General features: G+C 36.2%; 2 protein-coding genes across 4 annotated transcripts in view; one reads left to right on the top strand and one right to left on the bottom strand.

The window, feature by feature from the left end:
• Positions 1 to 4,099, top strand: part of LOC127947336 (G1/S-specific cyclin-D2) — a 131,747-nt gene extending 127,648 nt beyond the window's left edge. For all 3 annotated transcript variants that reach the window (XM_052544405.1, XM_052544403.1, XM_052544404.1), the window contains exon 5: positions 194 to 4,099. In XM_052544405.1, the coding sequence (XP_052400365.1) occupies positions 194 to 370 (177 nt within the window). In that variant the 3' untranslated portion in view covers positions 371 to 4,099. The remainder of the gene's footprint in view (positions 1 to 193) is intronic.
• A 5,344-nt stretch (positions 4,100 to 9,443) lies between these two features.
• LOC127946652 (fibroblast growth factor 4B-like) lies at positions 9,444 to 15,446 on the bottom strand. Its single transcript, XM_052543357.1, has 3 exons — positions 14,560 to 15,446; positions 13,882 to 13,985; positions 9,444 to 12,756 (listed from the first exon to the last, which is right to left on the bottom strand). The coding sequence occupies exons 1-3, from the start codon at positions 14,894 to 14,896 to the stop codon at positions 12,580 to 12,582; spliced, it is 618 nt and encodes a 205-aa protein (XP_052399317.1). The 5' UTR covers positions 14,897 to 15,446; the 3' UTR covers positions 9,444 to 12,579.
• Between the last annotated feature and the right edge of the window lie 460 nt (positions 15,447 to 15,906).

Below are 15,906 nucleotides of genomic sequence, written 5' to 3'. Positions count from 1 at the left end.
TATATGTGTGTGTGTGTGTGTGTGTGTGTGTGTGTGTGTGTGTGTGTGTGTGTGTGTGTGTTTATAATTATTATTATATATAATTTTGTGGTTTGACTGTAAAACTACTGATTAAGTGATTCTGGATAAGTACAGATATTGCAGCTATGTAAGTGGCCTGTTTGTATAATGCCTTGTGTCTGATGCATTGCAGGATGTGTTAAAGGAATGCCAGGAGCAGATTGAGAGAGTGTTGATGAATAATCTGAGGGAGGGCCGCCGGCAACAGCAGAAACAGCAGCAGCAGGAACAGGGTGGCCCGCGCAGTAAAGCACTTGATGACCAAGACCAGTCCAGCACCCCAACTGATGTACGAGACATCAACTTGTGAGCTTGCTGCAGGAATATTGTGATCAGTCTACAAGAGGAGAAAAAACAAAAACAACAAAAAACAAAAACCACAAAAAAAAAAAAAACAACCACCCCAACGAAAAGTGCTTGCTAGTCTTTGTAGAGTTTTATCTTAATTTTCCAGTAAAAATTGCTCCTGTAAATGAAAAAAAAAAAAAAAAAGCTGTTTTAGATACAAACAAAATAGATATTTTTAAAATGATTTGATACTGATGCAAAAAGCTTTTCAGTTCCTCAGACTCTTTGAAGGGAAGCATGTACATGTAGTATTTTGCTAACTTTTTTTTTGATTGTGTAAAAATAATAAGATATTTAATGCAAAAGTGATAGTGTAAAGGGCTTTTCAAAATAGAAAGTCTACTGTATCAGACTGGCTTGAAAGGGTACAAAAAGTGGGGCTATGTTTTTTCCTGTTTTGTTGTGAATTTTTTTTTTTGGGGGGGGCGGGGGGGCATTTTGGAATGCCTGAACTTGAACACACAATGAGGTGCCATGACTATGAATGGATGCACCCATTCACTTGGCTGTGTACTTAGTGCATTAGGACCAGAAAGAGGGATTAAAAAAGGAGTGGTGAGACACAAGTCTTATGTTAAGAACGCAGGGCTCTTTTGCGAGGACAACAGGGGCTTATATCACGAGACTATTAATATCATTTTATTATGATGATGATTATTATTATTCCTGTTAATCTAGCAAGTTATTGTCTCTCGATGCTAAAGTTACAGACACTTCAAATAAGCTTTTGTCAAGCTGCTTGTGTGCTTGATGTATGTTGGCTCATGTGCAAGCGTGTACAAGTTACTCTATATCAAGCACTCTTGTGTGAGTCATGTGGGCTTTGTTAAATCTTCTATCTGCAAGTGTTTGGTCATAGAGACTGGTTCAGTGATGGGCACATGGTCAAAGGACTGGACAGGGGATAGTACATGATTCCACAATGCTTTGGTGGTCTCCTGTATCAGTGCCTTATATTAAATGCTTTTTTTTTTACTGGCCTGGAAACTGCTTGAGGGCTGAGCCCAACCCAGTGCACAGAACAAGAGGAGGCAAGAACAGGGAGCGGACAGAGACGACTATGTTCCCTTGTATCTTCTAAAGGCAAGAAGAGTTGTTTTTAAAATGTGTGGGTAAGGTTGTCTTTCATGGCAGCCTCCCGCTAAATATTACAGTTGTATTGTATACAGACAGTTTATTACGTTATTACGTATTTTGTTGTGAGTGTGTTGAAGGAGCCTTAGGCTGATATATGGTTGGTCCAATCAGGGACCGAAAAAAGAGTTGTGGAGTTGTTTGCAAGCAAATGTATGCTAATTCTGTTAGCAGTAAAGGAATGTGTAGGCAAGAATGATTGAGGACGATGACGATGAAGCTTGGTTGGTTTGAGGTTTGAAGCATGCTGCTGAAATGAGGATGCGGATATGTGATTTGTTATATGCTGATATGGAGAAGCAGGAAAGGAGGCCAAAGGAGAAACAACAGCTATGGTTTCCATACATCACCTGATATTTAAGATCTTTAATCTATTTGTCTGTTTATTTGTTTGTCCTTTAGTTTTTATGTCTCATGTTTGAATTACAGACCAGTATCTAAACCAGTTTCATTGATACCGCTAGCACATGACTGGGGAAGGTTACTCCATCGGTTTCACTTCAGAGAGCATATCTGCCATGGATAACAAATGGTTACGGTTAAGGATTCATTTTTTATGTTTTTTGTTTTTCTCTCTCTCTCTCTTTTCTTTTTTGGGCTGGTTTCCCATGTTTAAATCATGGCATGTTCAGTTCATTATAGCGTTAAAGCATTGGAAACCAATGTATGACAACAACAACAATGAAATAATATTAATGCAAATTAAACATAAAAAAGACCAAAAAACAAACAAGACAACAGATTAAAATGGAAGAAAAAATATTTCTTGATTTGCACGCTCCAAGGGCAGTTTTCAGTTTAAAAAGACTTGTGCAACTGCAACAGTGCAGCAAAACTTTTATATAGTGCCTTGAGTTTGATGTAGACTTTCACCCTGTTTTGCTGAGCTTAAGCATAATATCCACTACCCGGCCATCCAAACTATGCTGCTTCCAAAGGTTGAACTGGCATGGGGTTTAAAAACATCCACAAGTCATTCACAGTGGCTAAAAACAGGGTGCATCAGCAGCACAAAACGGCTTTCATTTGCTGAAATCTCACAGCTTACCTTGAAAAGGGGCAGTCGAGCTTAAGTTTGTGTCCATCTATGTATGCATGTGTGTTTGTGTGCATGTCTTTCTGTGGGTTAAGGAGATGTTTTTGTGAACTCGTCCATATCCTTTCTCCAGAAACAATTCTTAGTGATGCTTGAGTCTTACAAGCCACATTTCCTTGTTCCTCACACCAAAACCCCCTGTCAATCTTAATATTATATTAAGTTAGTCGTTCCTATTATTTTCCCAGCTCTGCTCTGAAAATTAATTACAGTACTGTTAAAAGATTGTATGGGTGGCTGAGTGGTTTTACTTTGAATATGAACCGAAGTTACATTCCTTAAGGGGTATGAGACTGTATTCCAAAGTGATGAGAGATGGAAATTGTGTGAAGACGTCAATCAAGTGTCAATATTTTTATTGAGTTATTGTTTTTTCCGCTGCTAAAAAGCTATGATTTTTTTTTGTTTTGTTTCATCTTATACACAAAAATAACATTACATAGTTGTGATGTCACATCAGTGTGCTGCTATTTTATAAACAATTGTATTATAATTATTTTACTGCTTACAGAATACTTTGAGAATACAGAAGTAGAGGGTAAAAGAAGAACATGAAACGAGTATTCAACTGGAAATGCTCTTTGTACAGTGTGCTCCTATTAAGGCATGTTTCTTTACCTTTTAATCTCTTTTTCCTCCTCTTCTTTCTGTCACATTCTGTAAGTGTGGTATCTCTATACCTCAGGTTTACTGGACATAAAAGACTTTCCCATTACCTCACACAACAGTTTTTTCGGGAGCCTGGAAAGGACCGCACAAATAAGAGGTTATGATATTTCTGCTGTCTGATTTAGTAAATTCAGCGGAAAGAATTTAGATGAATAGCAAGGCTCCCACCTGGACTTCAGAAATAGTGGACGGAGGATGTAATGAACATTTGACAATGTCTTATGTACACGGCCCATTTCAGTGGATATAAACCTGTAAATATCAAATAAGCAACAACATTGAGAAAAGCCCTCCTTCCTCCACTATAACCATATCATGTACCTCAGTTATGTCTGCTGCGCAACCTCTGTTCAATAAATCTGCTTTAAAGAGTGTGGTGCTATGTTGGTCTTATGTTATCGTTCCCTTTTATTGGCAATGTTAACGCTGAAAATAACAATGGGAATCTATCCGGCATGTTATAACCTGGTGAAGAGTGGCTGTAAAGATAGTGTTGATAATCAGACACAGCCCAGATGGAAAAATGACAAATTTTAAAAATAGAGGTTGAACTTTTCTGTTCAACAACGTTTCCTTCTAGAATTATCCTCTGAATAATTACAGCCAAGTCAGAAATTGTCACAGCTGATTCTGAGGAGATGAATTATGAGGTAAAGTCATTAGGGCTTGGCAACTCTGTGGATATTCTTTGGATTTCTGTTGAACTCAAATAAGTTTTCAGTGAGAGATCATGAATTTAAAAGAGATGACATGCTGTATGCTAAGGTCAATAAACTTACTATGAAAGAAGTATTCGCTCTCCTGTTCTCTTTATTTCAGCAGGTCGTTGATGAAAAATGATGAAGTACGACGGATTTTAATGTTTTATAACTGAGGAATAGTTGATGAGCGATTAAAAATATAACATTTCAAATAAAATATCTATTTGTCGAGTTAATGTGATGCCAAAATAAAACCGTTAAATAATGAACTCTGACAGACCTTTCAAAGCCCGCCACGCGCCAGTGAGTGACTGCAAACAAACCACAGCGTGAGTAATGAAATGACTGATTCGTGAAAGATTCGGATCTTTTCAAGGAATCGGTTATAGTGTTGCCAATTTAGCAATTATGTTGCTAGATTTAGCAACTTCTCAGACTAGCCTTACCTTAGCAATTTTTTTTTTTCAAAAAGCACCTAGCAACAAATTTAGCAATTAAAAAAAAATGTATTCGGCTACTTTTAGAAACTTAAAAAAGGGACTCAAATCTAAAGAGCAGTAGTTACAGCAGACTTAACTCAAGATGAGCTATTTATTCATAAATTCTTTAGATCGCTGTACAAACACAAACGCAAGACTAAAAGTGCAGAAGCTGCAGCAGCAAAAAAATAATTTTTATTTTATTTTTTATTATTTTTAAAACAATATAATTAAAACAAACACAGTTAAAACTCAGTGAATGTAGAACTTCATGAATGTTTGATCTGGAAGAGACTTACCTACATCTATGAACATGTCTCAATCAACTGTACTGTACTGTACCTGAGTGGGAGTCTTTACCTGAATTTAAAGGGTGGCTGAGGCCAGTAGTTGGGGATGACTGCCAAGCATACTGTGCATACTGCAAATCAGATATGCTTGCAAAAATGTAAGACATCAAAAAACACTGTACAACAGCAAAGCATATAAATAAATCAAAACCGTATAACACCGCAAAGCAGTCTACATTACCACAGTTAGTTAAAGGTCCCCTTCTTATTTAGTGTGTAATGTTGTTGTTAGAGTATAAATAATATCTGTAAAATTCTAAAGCTCAAAGTTCAATGCCAAGTGAGATATTTAATAGAATTCACCTACAAAAAACGACCCGTTTGGACTACAGCCCTCTAGTTCCTGCAGTAATGACATCATTAAAACAGTTTTTTGACTAACCTCCGCCCCCATGAATTCACAAACGGGGCGTGGCCTTGTTGCACTCCGACGGAGAAGAAGGAAGAGCGCTGATTGTGTTCGACGTGTCCTTGAAATGCTGTTATTATCATCACTGAGTCCAATCATCTTTGTTTGGGCTTCCCAGGAACGCTGTACTTGGAGATTAATGGTTACAATTTATGTTTAACTCGGTTCCAGAAAATTATAATCCACATGTAAAACTATGTACAGCAAATTTTGCTGAGGACAACTTTCTCAATCTCAATCAGTTTAATGCCGGTTTCGCACAAAGATTATTCTTGAAAGATGGAGCAGTTCCCTCTTTGTCTGGAGAAGGTGTTGTTTATGGACCACAACCGGTAAGTGTATTTTATTATTTAAGTTGGTCCGTTTAACAGTTTCTGTAACTTATTACTCAAAGGGCAACGCTGTTTAGCTTTGTTAACTAGATGTTAGGGCTGTGCAAAAAACGAATGCGATTTTCATGCGCATCTGGTCAGTAAAAATGCTCCTGTGACTATAAATACATCTCCAGCACATGCTCCACTTGCTTCTCAAAACTACTCCAAAAGCATGCTGTAAACTGCTGTCGAATCACAACACAGGAACCGCCGGCCCAATCAGAAACCGTTACGTATTTCTGAAGGAGGGACTTTATAGAACAAGGAAGACATCAGCCCGTTTTTATGATAGTGAAAACAGTGGTATACAGATACAAAGAGTTTACAAAATATATACACATATAACCTATTTATCCTATATCATAAAATTTTATATGTGTGATTACTAATTAGACACTGGCAGTATTAAATATTGACATTTAAATGTGTTTAATATTCTGTAAGGTATACATTTTAGCTTAATAAATATGTCCTCCATGTTCTTATTTTATCATTTTTCTCACTGCAGTTTCTTAATATTATGCATGTTTTCTTATGAATGTAACAATTTTCAAAGTGATTTAGGTAAACTTTTGTTTTCATCTTTAAATCATGACTATAATAACCAGTCTTAAATTACCACTGAACCTAAAACTTACATGCAAGAACAAGATTTTTATATATGCAAATGTGCCTCATATTCCATAATAGTTGCAGAGTGCCCTGACAAGTACTTTTTAAAGCACAGAACTGTCAATATTGAAGATATTCAGCTACTCAGAACTCATTTTAAGGTGTTTGTTGAGAGAACTCATGCACCCAAATAGTGTTCTTGAAGTTAAACAGTCTTTTAATGAAAGAAGGTTTATATGGTTTGATGCACATGCTGTTTGCCTCTTTTAAAATTACATAATCATAAAAACTAAAAACAAACACCAACTGATATCACTTCAATGCAAATGGCAACATCAGTTTAAAATAGACTGTCAGTATCTTTATCTTACTATTTACTGTATTTGTGCTTGATTCTCATCATCATCAAACATTAATGTAAAAAAAAAACAGGTTTCAAAAACATAAACATTACATAACAACAATGTAATCATATAATACATCAATTATTGTTTTTATATAATGTGCTGGGAAACCTCTGAGAGTGGAAAATCCATTTTTATTGTTTGAATGCATTTCATATATAATGTTTATATACATTACATTATGCATTATACATTTTACTGGAAATACTGAAAAAGATTAGCTAACAGAACAAAAAAAAAAAAGAATTAAAACGTTTGATACATTTCTAAGATGATATTTAAATTAAAGACATCAATATAAAATAGAATAAATAAAAAAATATAACATTTTAATAAATAATTCAGGACAGGTGGCCAGCATCATCTGTCATCATGTTTGAAACTAAGACATTTAGGTCTACTGGCTTATACTGACATGTTTCATGAAATTACCTTCATCATAAATGGAAAAGATTCTTATGAAAACAATGTCTTTGCCACAGCATTGCAAGGTAGTTTAATTTTTAACTGACTTCAAAAGTTGAAATCACTGTTAAACTATGACCTAAAATAGTCCTAGATTGCATCATATACAGATCTTAGGTTATATGGTTCCTTGAAACCTTTTGGTTTCTTTAATTTACATTAGAATTCTTTAGTTCAGTCTATTGGTTTTAGGAATCATCCTAGAAACAAAGGCCTCCTGGGTAGTTCACAGATGGTTTAGATCCTTCACATACATTTATTGTTAATAGGTCAATAATTTGATCAGAACGGTTATTTGGTGCAACTTGCTTGTTTTTCTTCTGTTTTTTTTTGTTGTCAATTTGGATTGACAGGACTGTTGGAGAGCTTTATGTGTAAAGGGTCATCATTGATGGTTTCTTTAGAAACATTACTGCTGCGCTGGTGCTCATGCTCTCGATTCGGTCTTTGATAATTAATGGTCCTTGACCTTGTATGCTCAAACCCCAAAGGATCAGATGGGTCAATATACTGGCATCTTCTCCATCTGAAATGTGTTTTATGGCTGTTTGACTGCAGAGGATGATGTAATTCCTCAGTGTTCCTCAGTAGCTCCAACAAGCATCATTCTTCCATGGACACAAATTATTTCCATGAACTGTTTTAAAACAGTCCTTATTAATGCAATCAATCTGAGGATAATATTTTTTTAATTAAAGCTTTTATTTAATATTTATGTATTATTATTTAATTATTTTTCATGATTAATTGATCAATGGAAAGTTTAAAAGAACAGCATTGATTTGAAATAGAAATCTTTTGGAACATGAAAATGAAAGTAATAACTTAAAATAAAATTCCAGATGCCAAACCTTAGAATAGTCCTGTAATTACAAGTGATTTAGAATCGCCATTTTTATTATTATTTTACAAGTAATTTATTAGCTATAATATTAGCTATAATAATTATATGTATATTAATCCATAATAATGCAAAAGTCTTTAAAAAAATTAGATCAGGTATTGTATACAATATTGATGCTAATAATAATACTTACTGAAATATATGGGGTTTTAGTTGTATCCAAGCAAATTATATTACTGTTTTTAAAGGTGCACTGTGTAATTTTTTGCGGCATCTAGCGGTGAGGTTGCGAATTGCAACCAACAGCTCAGTCCTCCGCTCACCCCTCCCTTTAGAGAAGCTACGGTGGCCGACACAGGTAAAGATGTCGTTTATAAAGACAGCAAACAGCAATGAGATTTCTTCACAAAGGTAAATCAAGGAATTACATTTACTTAATTATTCAATAAATCAATGTTAATTCAAATGTTAATGTACTTGTTCATCATTATTTCAGTGTTTTATTCGCAAAAACAACAAAGTAACGAAATGCGCTCTGTAGGGCAGTTTGTCCATTTAGGGTTGCTGTAGAAACATGGTGGCAACTTCCATGTAAGGGGACCCGCGGTGAAATAGCTCAATATAAGATAATAAAAAACATAATGGTCTTTATACACCACTGAAAACATAGTTAGGCTATATATATTTCATTGCATTTCTGTAAATAGATCATTGTAAATATTAAACATTGCACATTTATATAAAGTAGTACGAACCAATCCTTGCTATTCTTCGGTAAAATGTCTCCTTTATGAATTAAAAGAGCATCATAATGTTATTTAAACAGTCAAAATGTATATAAATGTGCCTGTTGGTTAAAAAATAGACTTAACTTACCTTTTGACTTTTAATAAATGGCTTTCCACATTCTATTACTAAATTTCCTCATCAGGAAATGTCGGTAAATGCTGATCGGGGCCTCCTTATTCCACAGATATTCTCTTGATATTCTCACAGATTTTACAACATCACTTATGTTCAAAAACATCACTGAAAAAAAAAAACCCTGAAATGGCTGTATAGGAGTAATATACGTTGTCATTCATTTATTCATTAATTTCCATTTTGACTAAGAATTTTCTTCTTTATTGCTTATCTTATATTTAAAATATTGTTTATTTTTAGTAAAACAATGTTACAGCTTAACAAGATAAATATCATTATTTTATTTATCGTCAGTTTATTTATCCACAGAATGTTTGGTCATTATGTGCATAAAAAAGTTTGTGAATTGAAAGACATAGAATTGATTGTAATATTACGTAAATAAATAACAAAAGCAGAGATTATAAACAAGGAAAGAAATCATACATTTCTGATTTTGACCACATGAGGGGGCACTAACCCAACTAATACCATTCATATTTTTGACCCCCCCCCCCAGACTAAATCTTTAAAACCTGTTTAAATAAAAATACAATGTAATAATGTCTAAAGTAAAATGCAAAAACACAGAGGCTAAAAAACAACCTTTTATTTTATTTTCAGCAATACAGTTGGCTGCTGTGCACAGCACATACGTATAAAAATAAAAGGAAACATTTTCTTAATATATTAGAATTCTTACTCATTTTTTCATTATTATTATTTTTTTTTTCAAAGAACAAAATGATTGGCAAAAAGTTTGTTGTCTCCAACAAACCTAACAATCATTTCAACAAATTGGAACTAAGGCAGAAGGTGAGGTATATGTTAGAAAATAGGAGGGGAATTTGGAGGGGGCGTCTGCCCCTCAGTGCAGGAATACAAAACTGAGAAAACACAAAGGTTGCATACGTACAAGAACACACAACCATGCACCATCCCTAACAATCATCTCGTAAGACGCAAATGGGGCCATTTCAAAGCTGAAGACAAAGTACAGTACAAAGAAACTGGTGGATCTTACATGAGAAATAGCTGTTTCTAAAAGCACTTAGTTTAGAGGGTTTGAATTCTAAATACACATGTCTGTCCATCATTTTGCATTAAAAACCATTCTATTCATTTCAAAATTCTATTCATTTCATCCAAGTATAAAGAGATCAGAAATCTGATAGAGGACAGGGTACATTGGAGATACATATCAATAAATTAACATCAGTCATCACATACATTAAAAAAAGCAGTATTTCGACAGTTTCACTGAAGAGGTCACATTGCATGCCATATTTGGGGTACAAAGATTTTCAAATCCATAGTCTTCAACACTAATATATTCATATTTTCAACATAATAGAGCTGAAAATCTCTCTTTATCCCCAGAACATAAAAAATGACCATAGCCATAAACCATAGTTTTAATTATGCTTAAACAGACAGCTCCCCCCTAAAATTAAGATTTCATCATTATTTATTCACCCTCAAGTCGTTCCAAACCTCTGTAACTTTCTTTCTTATGTGTTTCTTGCGTTGCATTTTTGTCCATACAATGAGAGTCAATTGGGTACAATTTTATTTTTAAATATCTTGTTTTATATTCCACAAAAGAAAAATGTCACAGGTTTGGAACAACATGAGGGTGTGTAGTCTACATTTTTGGGTGAAATATACTTTTAAGGAAAAAAAAAAATCACAAACACACTCCATGAGCATATTATCAGTGTACCTGGCTCAAAGATCCCAGCCATAACTGTTATAAAAATAACATCCTTCTCCTTTGTAGCATTAAGATCAAGTAATGCAAGAGAAATCAAGGTCGATATGTGCTAGCTAGTACTGCACTGATTATCAAACCTTTTCTTCTTGCCTGCACATTGCAGCTGCGACAGAAATCCAACGTGTTCTAACATGAAGTGTTTTGCACGTGTTTTAGAGGTATTGAAGCAAAGATATAAACAGATCTTGATTGTTGTGAGCAACAACCGCAACAAAAACGAAGATGGAAATGACCAGATTTTCTCTGAAAGATGAGAGCCTCAGTCTTTAACCGAATATTCTACAAATAATTAAATAATATTTGACTTTAAAGGAGTTTGTTGTTTCCTTAAAGGAATAGTTTAACTTACTATCAGGCCATCTATTTTTTTTTTTTTTTTACAGATTTGTTGAAATTTAGCATTATATCACTTGCTCACCAATTGATACTCTGTAGTGAATGGGTGCCGTCAGAGTGAGTTCATACATCTGAGAAAAACATCACAATAATCTACAGGTAATCCATATTTCTCCAGTCTATCAATTAATGTCTTGTGAAGTGAAAAGCTGCGTGTTTGAAATAAATCCCCCAACATATTTGTTTGGAACTATGTTTGCCTGTAAACAGTGCTTGATCTCTGCGTATTTCTCTAACTTTACAAGACGGATGGACTGGAGTCTTGTGGATTATTATGATATTTTTATCATCTGTTTGGATTCTGATTCTGACGGCACCCATTCACTGCAGAGGATCGATTGGTAAGCAAGTAATGTAATGCTAAATTTATCCAAAATTATAAACATTGCCTTTTTTCGGTGAACTATTCCTGTAATTCTATAATTAGAAAAAGTGGGGCATGGGATGGGGAATGCCTACAAACGCCAAAGTTCATTTCAATTTCAAGTGTGACTTGAACCAAATACCCTAGACAAAGTCAATTGACTTGGGAATTTAAGAGTGTGCACAGGTGATATTCAAACATAAAGTAATGCACAAATTATGTTATCTCAAACAGATTAAGACGGTTGTATTGGTTTTTACATTCCAAAGACTTTTTGAGGTGGGGGTTCAAGTATGCAGTCAACATGTTGGTGAATGAGCCCTCACTGGAGATCACTGACTGTAGAGGTAAAACATAGACACCACTGACTAGTATCAATACGTATCTATGATAAAAATCAAATAAAAAGTTTAATCGCACACTATATTTAATCTGATATGTAAAATGAGCGGTTTTATTATCACTAAGCAACAGTTATGCTATCGTATAATCAAGCCACATAATTCAAGATTAATGCAATTCTATGCATTTCACAAGCTTGATCAGCGTTCATTCAAATGGAAGCACCCGAAACTTTCAGGACTAGCCGTCCATAGACGTTCAGTCAAATTCTGAGCTTGCATGAGGCGTAAAATAGCCCTCTCTTATCTGAACCCCCAATAAGGATGCATGCAGTCAGTTTATAAAGTCAACTATTTAGTTGTTGATCTAAATATGGAACAGAAACCTCATTCTTGCATGCATAAAAGGAGGCTAAGGCACCACCTAATCATGAAAAACAAGTGCTTTCATCTCACTAAACTGATATTTATTTTTCCCTCCATAACTTTTTCAATGCGGACGCGGCTCTTTGAGGTAATAAAAAGTATCCATTTCACTTCTAAAAGCTGAGGATGTTAGTCCAGTGCCGGGTAAGGTTTACACCAGTTATGGCAAGCACCCATAAAAAGTGAGAAGGCAAAAAAGCTCCTCGATAATATTCATAATAGAAATCATAAGCAGCAAAGAATGGCATGTACACAAAGTTCAGACACAAAGTAAGCTACCGAAATATACATATATTATTATTATTACTATTATTTCAATGAGAATAAATACAATGTGTTCTTTTAGTTCTTTGCAGTTCACCTCTTAGCATGTCTGGGTTACCTACGAGAACATCAAACATGTGCAAATGACTGTTATTGCCAGGTTTGCTCATAAACGTGGGAGGAAATGTGTGACGGTCATTGCTGGGGAAGCCTTGTAGCCTCGCTTCAAGCGGCCGTGTTTGCTGAGGGCGATATAAAAGCCCTTGTAAATGGAAGACTCGTATGCGTTGTAATTGTTGGGCAGCAGTGTCTCCTTGAACTTGCACTCGTCACGGAAGGCCCTCTAAAAATGGTATGGATTAGATAGTTAGTTTGGTATTATTCCTCCAAACCTCTTTCTAAGCCCTACACACCACTTCTCCATCACATACTCTCCATACACCCTCCTTTCTAATCTAGCTAAAAAATGCAGTAAAAATCACAAAGCAACACTAGTTCATTTTACACAAGTAATGAACCAACAGACAAAACCCAGGCAATTCATTTCCAGTTTCCGTAGAATTAAATGAGAATGAATTCTTTTCACAATCACCACATAGCATGCACGTGGATTGAAGGTTAGATTCTTTTTTAAGGACAATACTGCTTCTGATGGAGATGCCAATTGGCTGAACATCAGAAAAGGCAAACCTATCAGTTTTATCTTCAATTTCTGAAGCCTAAAAATGACTTTGTCTGCTTAACTGATCCCTGACAGTACCAACCGCATAAATCTAAATCTTAAATCATAGGGTTCCTGTAGCTCAACTGGGAGAGTGTTGCGTTAGCAAGCAAGTTAGCGCAAGGTTGGGGGTTCGATTCCCCGAGAACACATGATAGGTAGAAATTGAAAGCCTGAATGCACTGTAAGTCGCTTTGGATAAAAGCGTCTGCTAAATGCATTAATTTAATGGGACACCATGGAATAACTATTTTTGGTTCCCAAAAGAACCTCTCGTTGAACAGTTCTTAAAAAGAACATTTTATTCTTAGTGTAAAGAACATTTTAAAAATCTAAAGAATTCTGGAAAGAATCTTTTGTTTCAGTGGAACTCTCAGTGCCAATAAAACAAAAACAAAACACATATCATCAAAAAATATAATGTGTTACTCAGGGTTAGATCTGGAATCTAAATAATCCCAGTGCAAAGTAGCTCATTTTACATTCATACATGAGCCATCAGTTATTAAAAATGAATGACAAGCCAAAGTAGCCAACTACTTAAATATTTAGGTACATTATATTAATGGTTACACCACTTGACATTCTAGAGCCGTTAAGAAAATACATCAATATATGTTTTTTTATGAAACCACTTGCCACTAACCTTGGCATTTTTATCACCTCATACTATGAATCCTTATTGCCACTGACCCATTTAACACTTTTCTGCACAATACAGTGATATCAAGAGACAGGCATACCTACCGTTCCGTATAACCTTCCGCGGCTGCTCATTGCGACAAACAGCTTGCTTTTCACTCCGTATAGACTAACCACTCCTCTCTCTACCGCTGAGATTTCTATAAGACCTGATTGAACAGAACATCAGTGTTAGATTCATGACACTGTGGCACACGGCAGCTCATTTACTCAATCTGTAGGATGCGTTCTGCACAAGTGGGTGGATCTAGGGGGATGCACTGAGCCTTTGTTCTGCATTTTCTCCCATTACGGCTCATTTCTTATAATGTGACATGGAAAAAAGCCCTGCAGTTCTGGCATGTACAACAAGCAGATGGACGCTGAGTAAAATTAGTTGGCGTCTAAATTCGTCCAAGCATTCGTGTCATGTTTGAGCCTCGTGAATTTCAGTAGTGATTGACATTGGGGTTTATTTTAATAGATATGTCATTGCTTTAGGACAGATGAGACAATAATAGTAATAGGGGCCTAATAATGATAAAATTCAAATGTATATTAATCTAGCATGTATATATATATAGATATATATATATATATATATACACACACACACAGTAGCATATATAGTTATTTTTTTATTTAATTTTAATTATTTAATTATATATAGAGACAGCTGTTTATTCAGTCATCTCCATCCCTTCTTATTACGCGTCATGCATGACATTTCTGGATGCAACTCACTGTACTGGTTCTCATTATGGACACCGTTTATCCTTCCGTCTGGCAGGACCTGCAGGTGAAACCCAATGCCCACGTTGCAGTACAGCCTCCGCACTCTCTTAATGCCCTGCAAATAGTCACGCTCCCAGTTCAGGTCCGATTTCTCCACCGAGATCCCCAAAACGGAGCGGGAGAAGAGCGTCTCCCACCTTTTCTCCAGTGAAGTTGCATTACTCCTGTTCGAGGTGGGGTAGGAGGACACGATCCCAAGCAGAAAGCCCAGCAGAACAACCGCAGTCCACGTCCAGCGCCCGCTGCTCTCGCACATACTGATCAGGAACCTTTGCGCAGTGGCCATCCGGTTTACCCTCGGGGCACGTGGTCAAAATTAATGCCCCTAAAAATACCACTCTTGTTTTTCTTCTTTCGGCATGGTGGCAGGGGCTTATTTTTGGAAGGCAGGTCGGGGCTGCGAGCGTGTAACGCAATAAGCCCCTCGGTAGATGAGAAGAGCAGGGCGGCAGAGCTTGAGCTGGTGGCGGTTATGATGATTACCATGTTTCACCTCTCTGGACGGGGAGCACCTCACACTCACCAAAATGCAAGCTCACCTTGCCCGGGAGATCTTCGGGATGACATCACTCACCTTCAGGATGACATCACGCTGACCTCACCGCCGCCGGGGGTCAGTCCGAACGTCAGAATCCAATCGCTCTCAACCCACGCGAGCGGCCCCGGGGAGAGCGAGCGCGAGAGTGAGAACATGGGGCGTGATGGGCTTTGTTGGCAGCTCCCAAATTGGACCGGCGGTCATATGCCTGGCGGGCCGCTTCCTTATTTAGAAGGAACGTGTAAAAACAGGCCAGCTGTCACCGCGGAGCCATGTCAATCGGGCAAAACACTTCATGGGCTGTTTGCTCAGGAAGCTTTCACTAAGATATATTTTGAATATGCCCCTTGATTTATACATCTGGCTAAAAACACAGCTTAGCTGGATGTAACGCTCGTCCGAGCGCGAACTGAACTCCTAACGGCTAATTGACTTAGCACTGATAGATAGATAGATAGATAGATAGATAGATAGATAGATAGATAGATAGATAGATAGATAGATAGATAGACAGACTTTTACACCTGGTAGGTGAACAAAAATTTAAGTTGGCTGTGTGTCCAACAGGTGGCGCTGTCTCGTTATGTTAAAATTTCAGGCGCAATTATTTAATACCTATAGCTTTGTTAAGTAATAACTTCTATGATTCTTTTGGAGGAGGTAATGGGCTATTTGTTTTAATTTCCTTGATATTTGAGACTGACATCAAAACTCATCACTTCTCAAATTTGATTAACCTAAATCGGTCAAAATATTAA

The sequence above is a fragment of the Carassius gibelio genome, chromosome A25 (genome assembly GCF_023724105.1).
Source record: "Carassius gibelio isolate Cgi1373 ecotype wild population from Czech Republic chromosome A25, carGib1.2-hapl.c, whole genome shotgun sequence".
In the NCBI taxonomy this organism is placed as follows: domain Eukaryota; kingdom Metazoa; phylum Chordata; class Actinopteri; order Cypriniformes; family Cyprinidae; genus Carassius; species Carassius gibelio.
The sequence above is the reverse complement of the archived record's forward strand: the minus strand, read 5'-3'. Positions and strand labels throughout refer to the sequence as shown.

Excerpts from the sequence above, each read along its gene's own strand:
- LOC127946652 (XM_052543357.1), bottom strand. The coding sequence starts at position 14,896 with ATGGCCACTGCGCAAAGGTTCCTGATCAGTATGTGCGAGAGCAGCGGG. Across the intron at positions 13,986-14,559 it reads CCATAATGAGAACCAGTACA|GTCTTATAGAAATCTCAGCG; the intron begins GTGAGTTGCATC and ends CTGTTCAATCAG. Across the intron at positions 12,757-13,881 it reads GCGGAAGGTTATACGGAACG|AGGGCCTTCCGTGACGAGTG; the intron begins GTAGGTATGCCT and ends TACCATTTTTAG.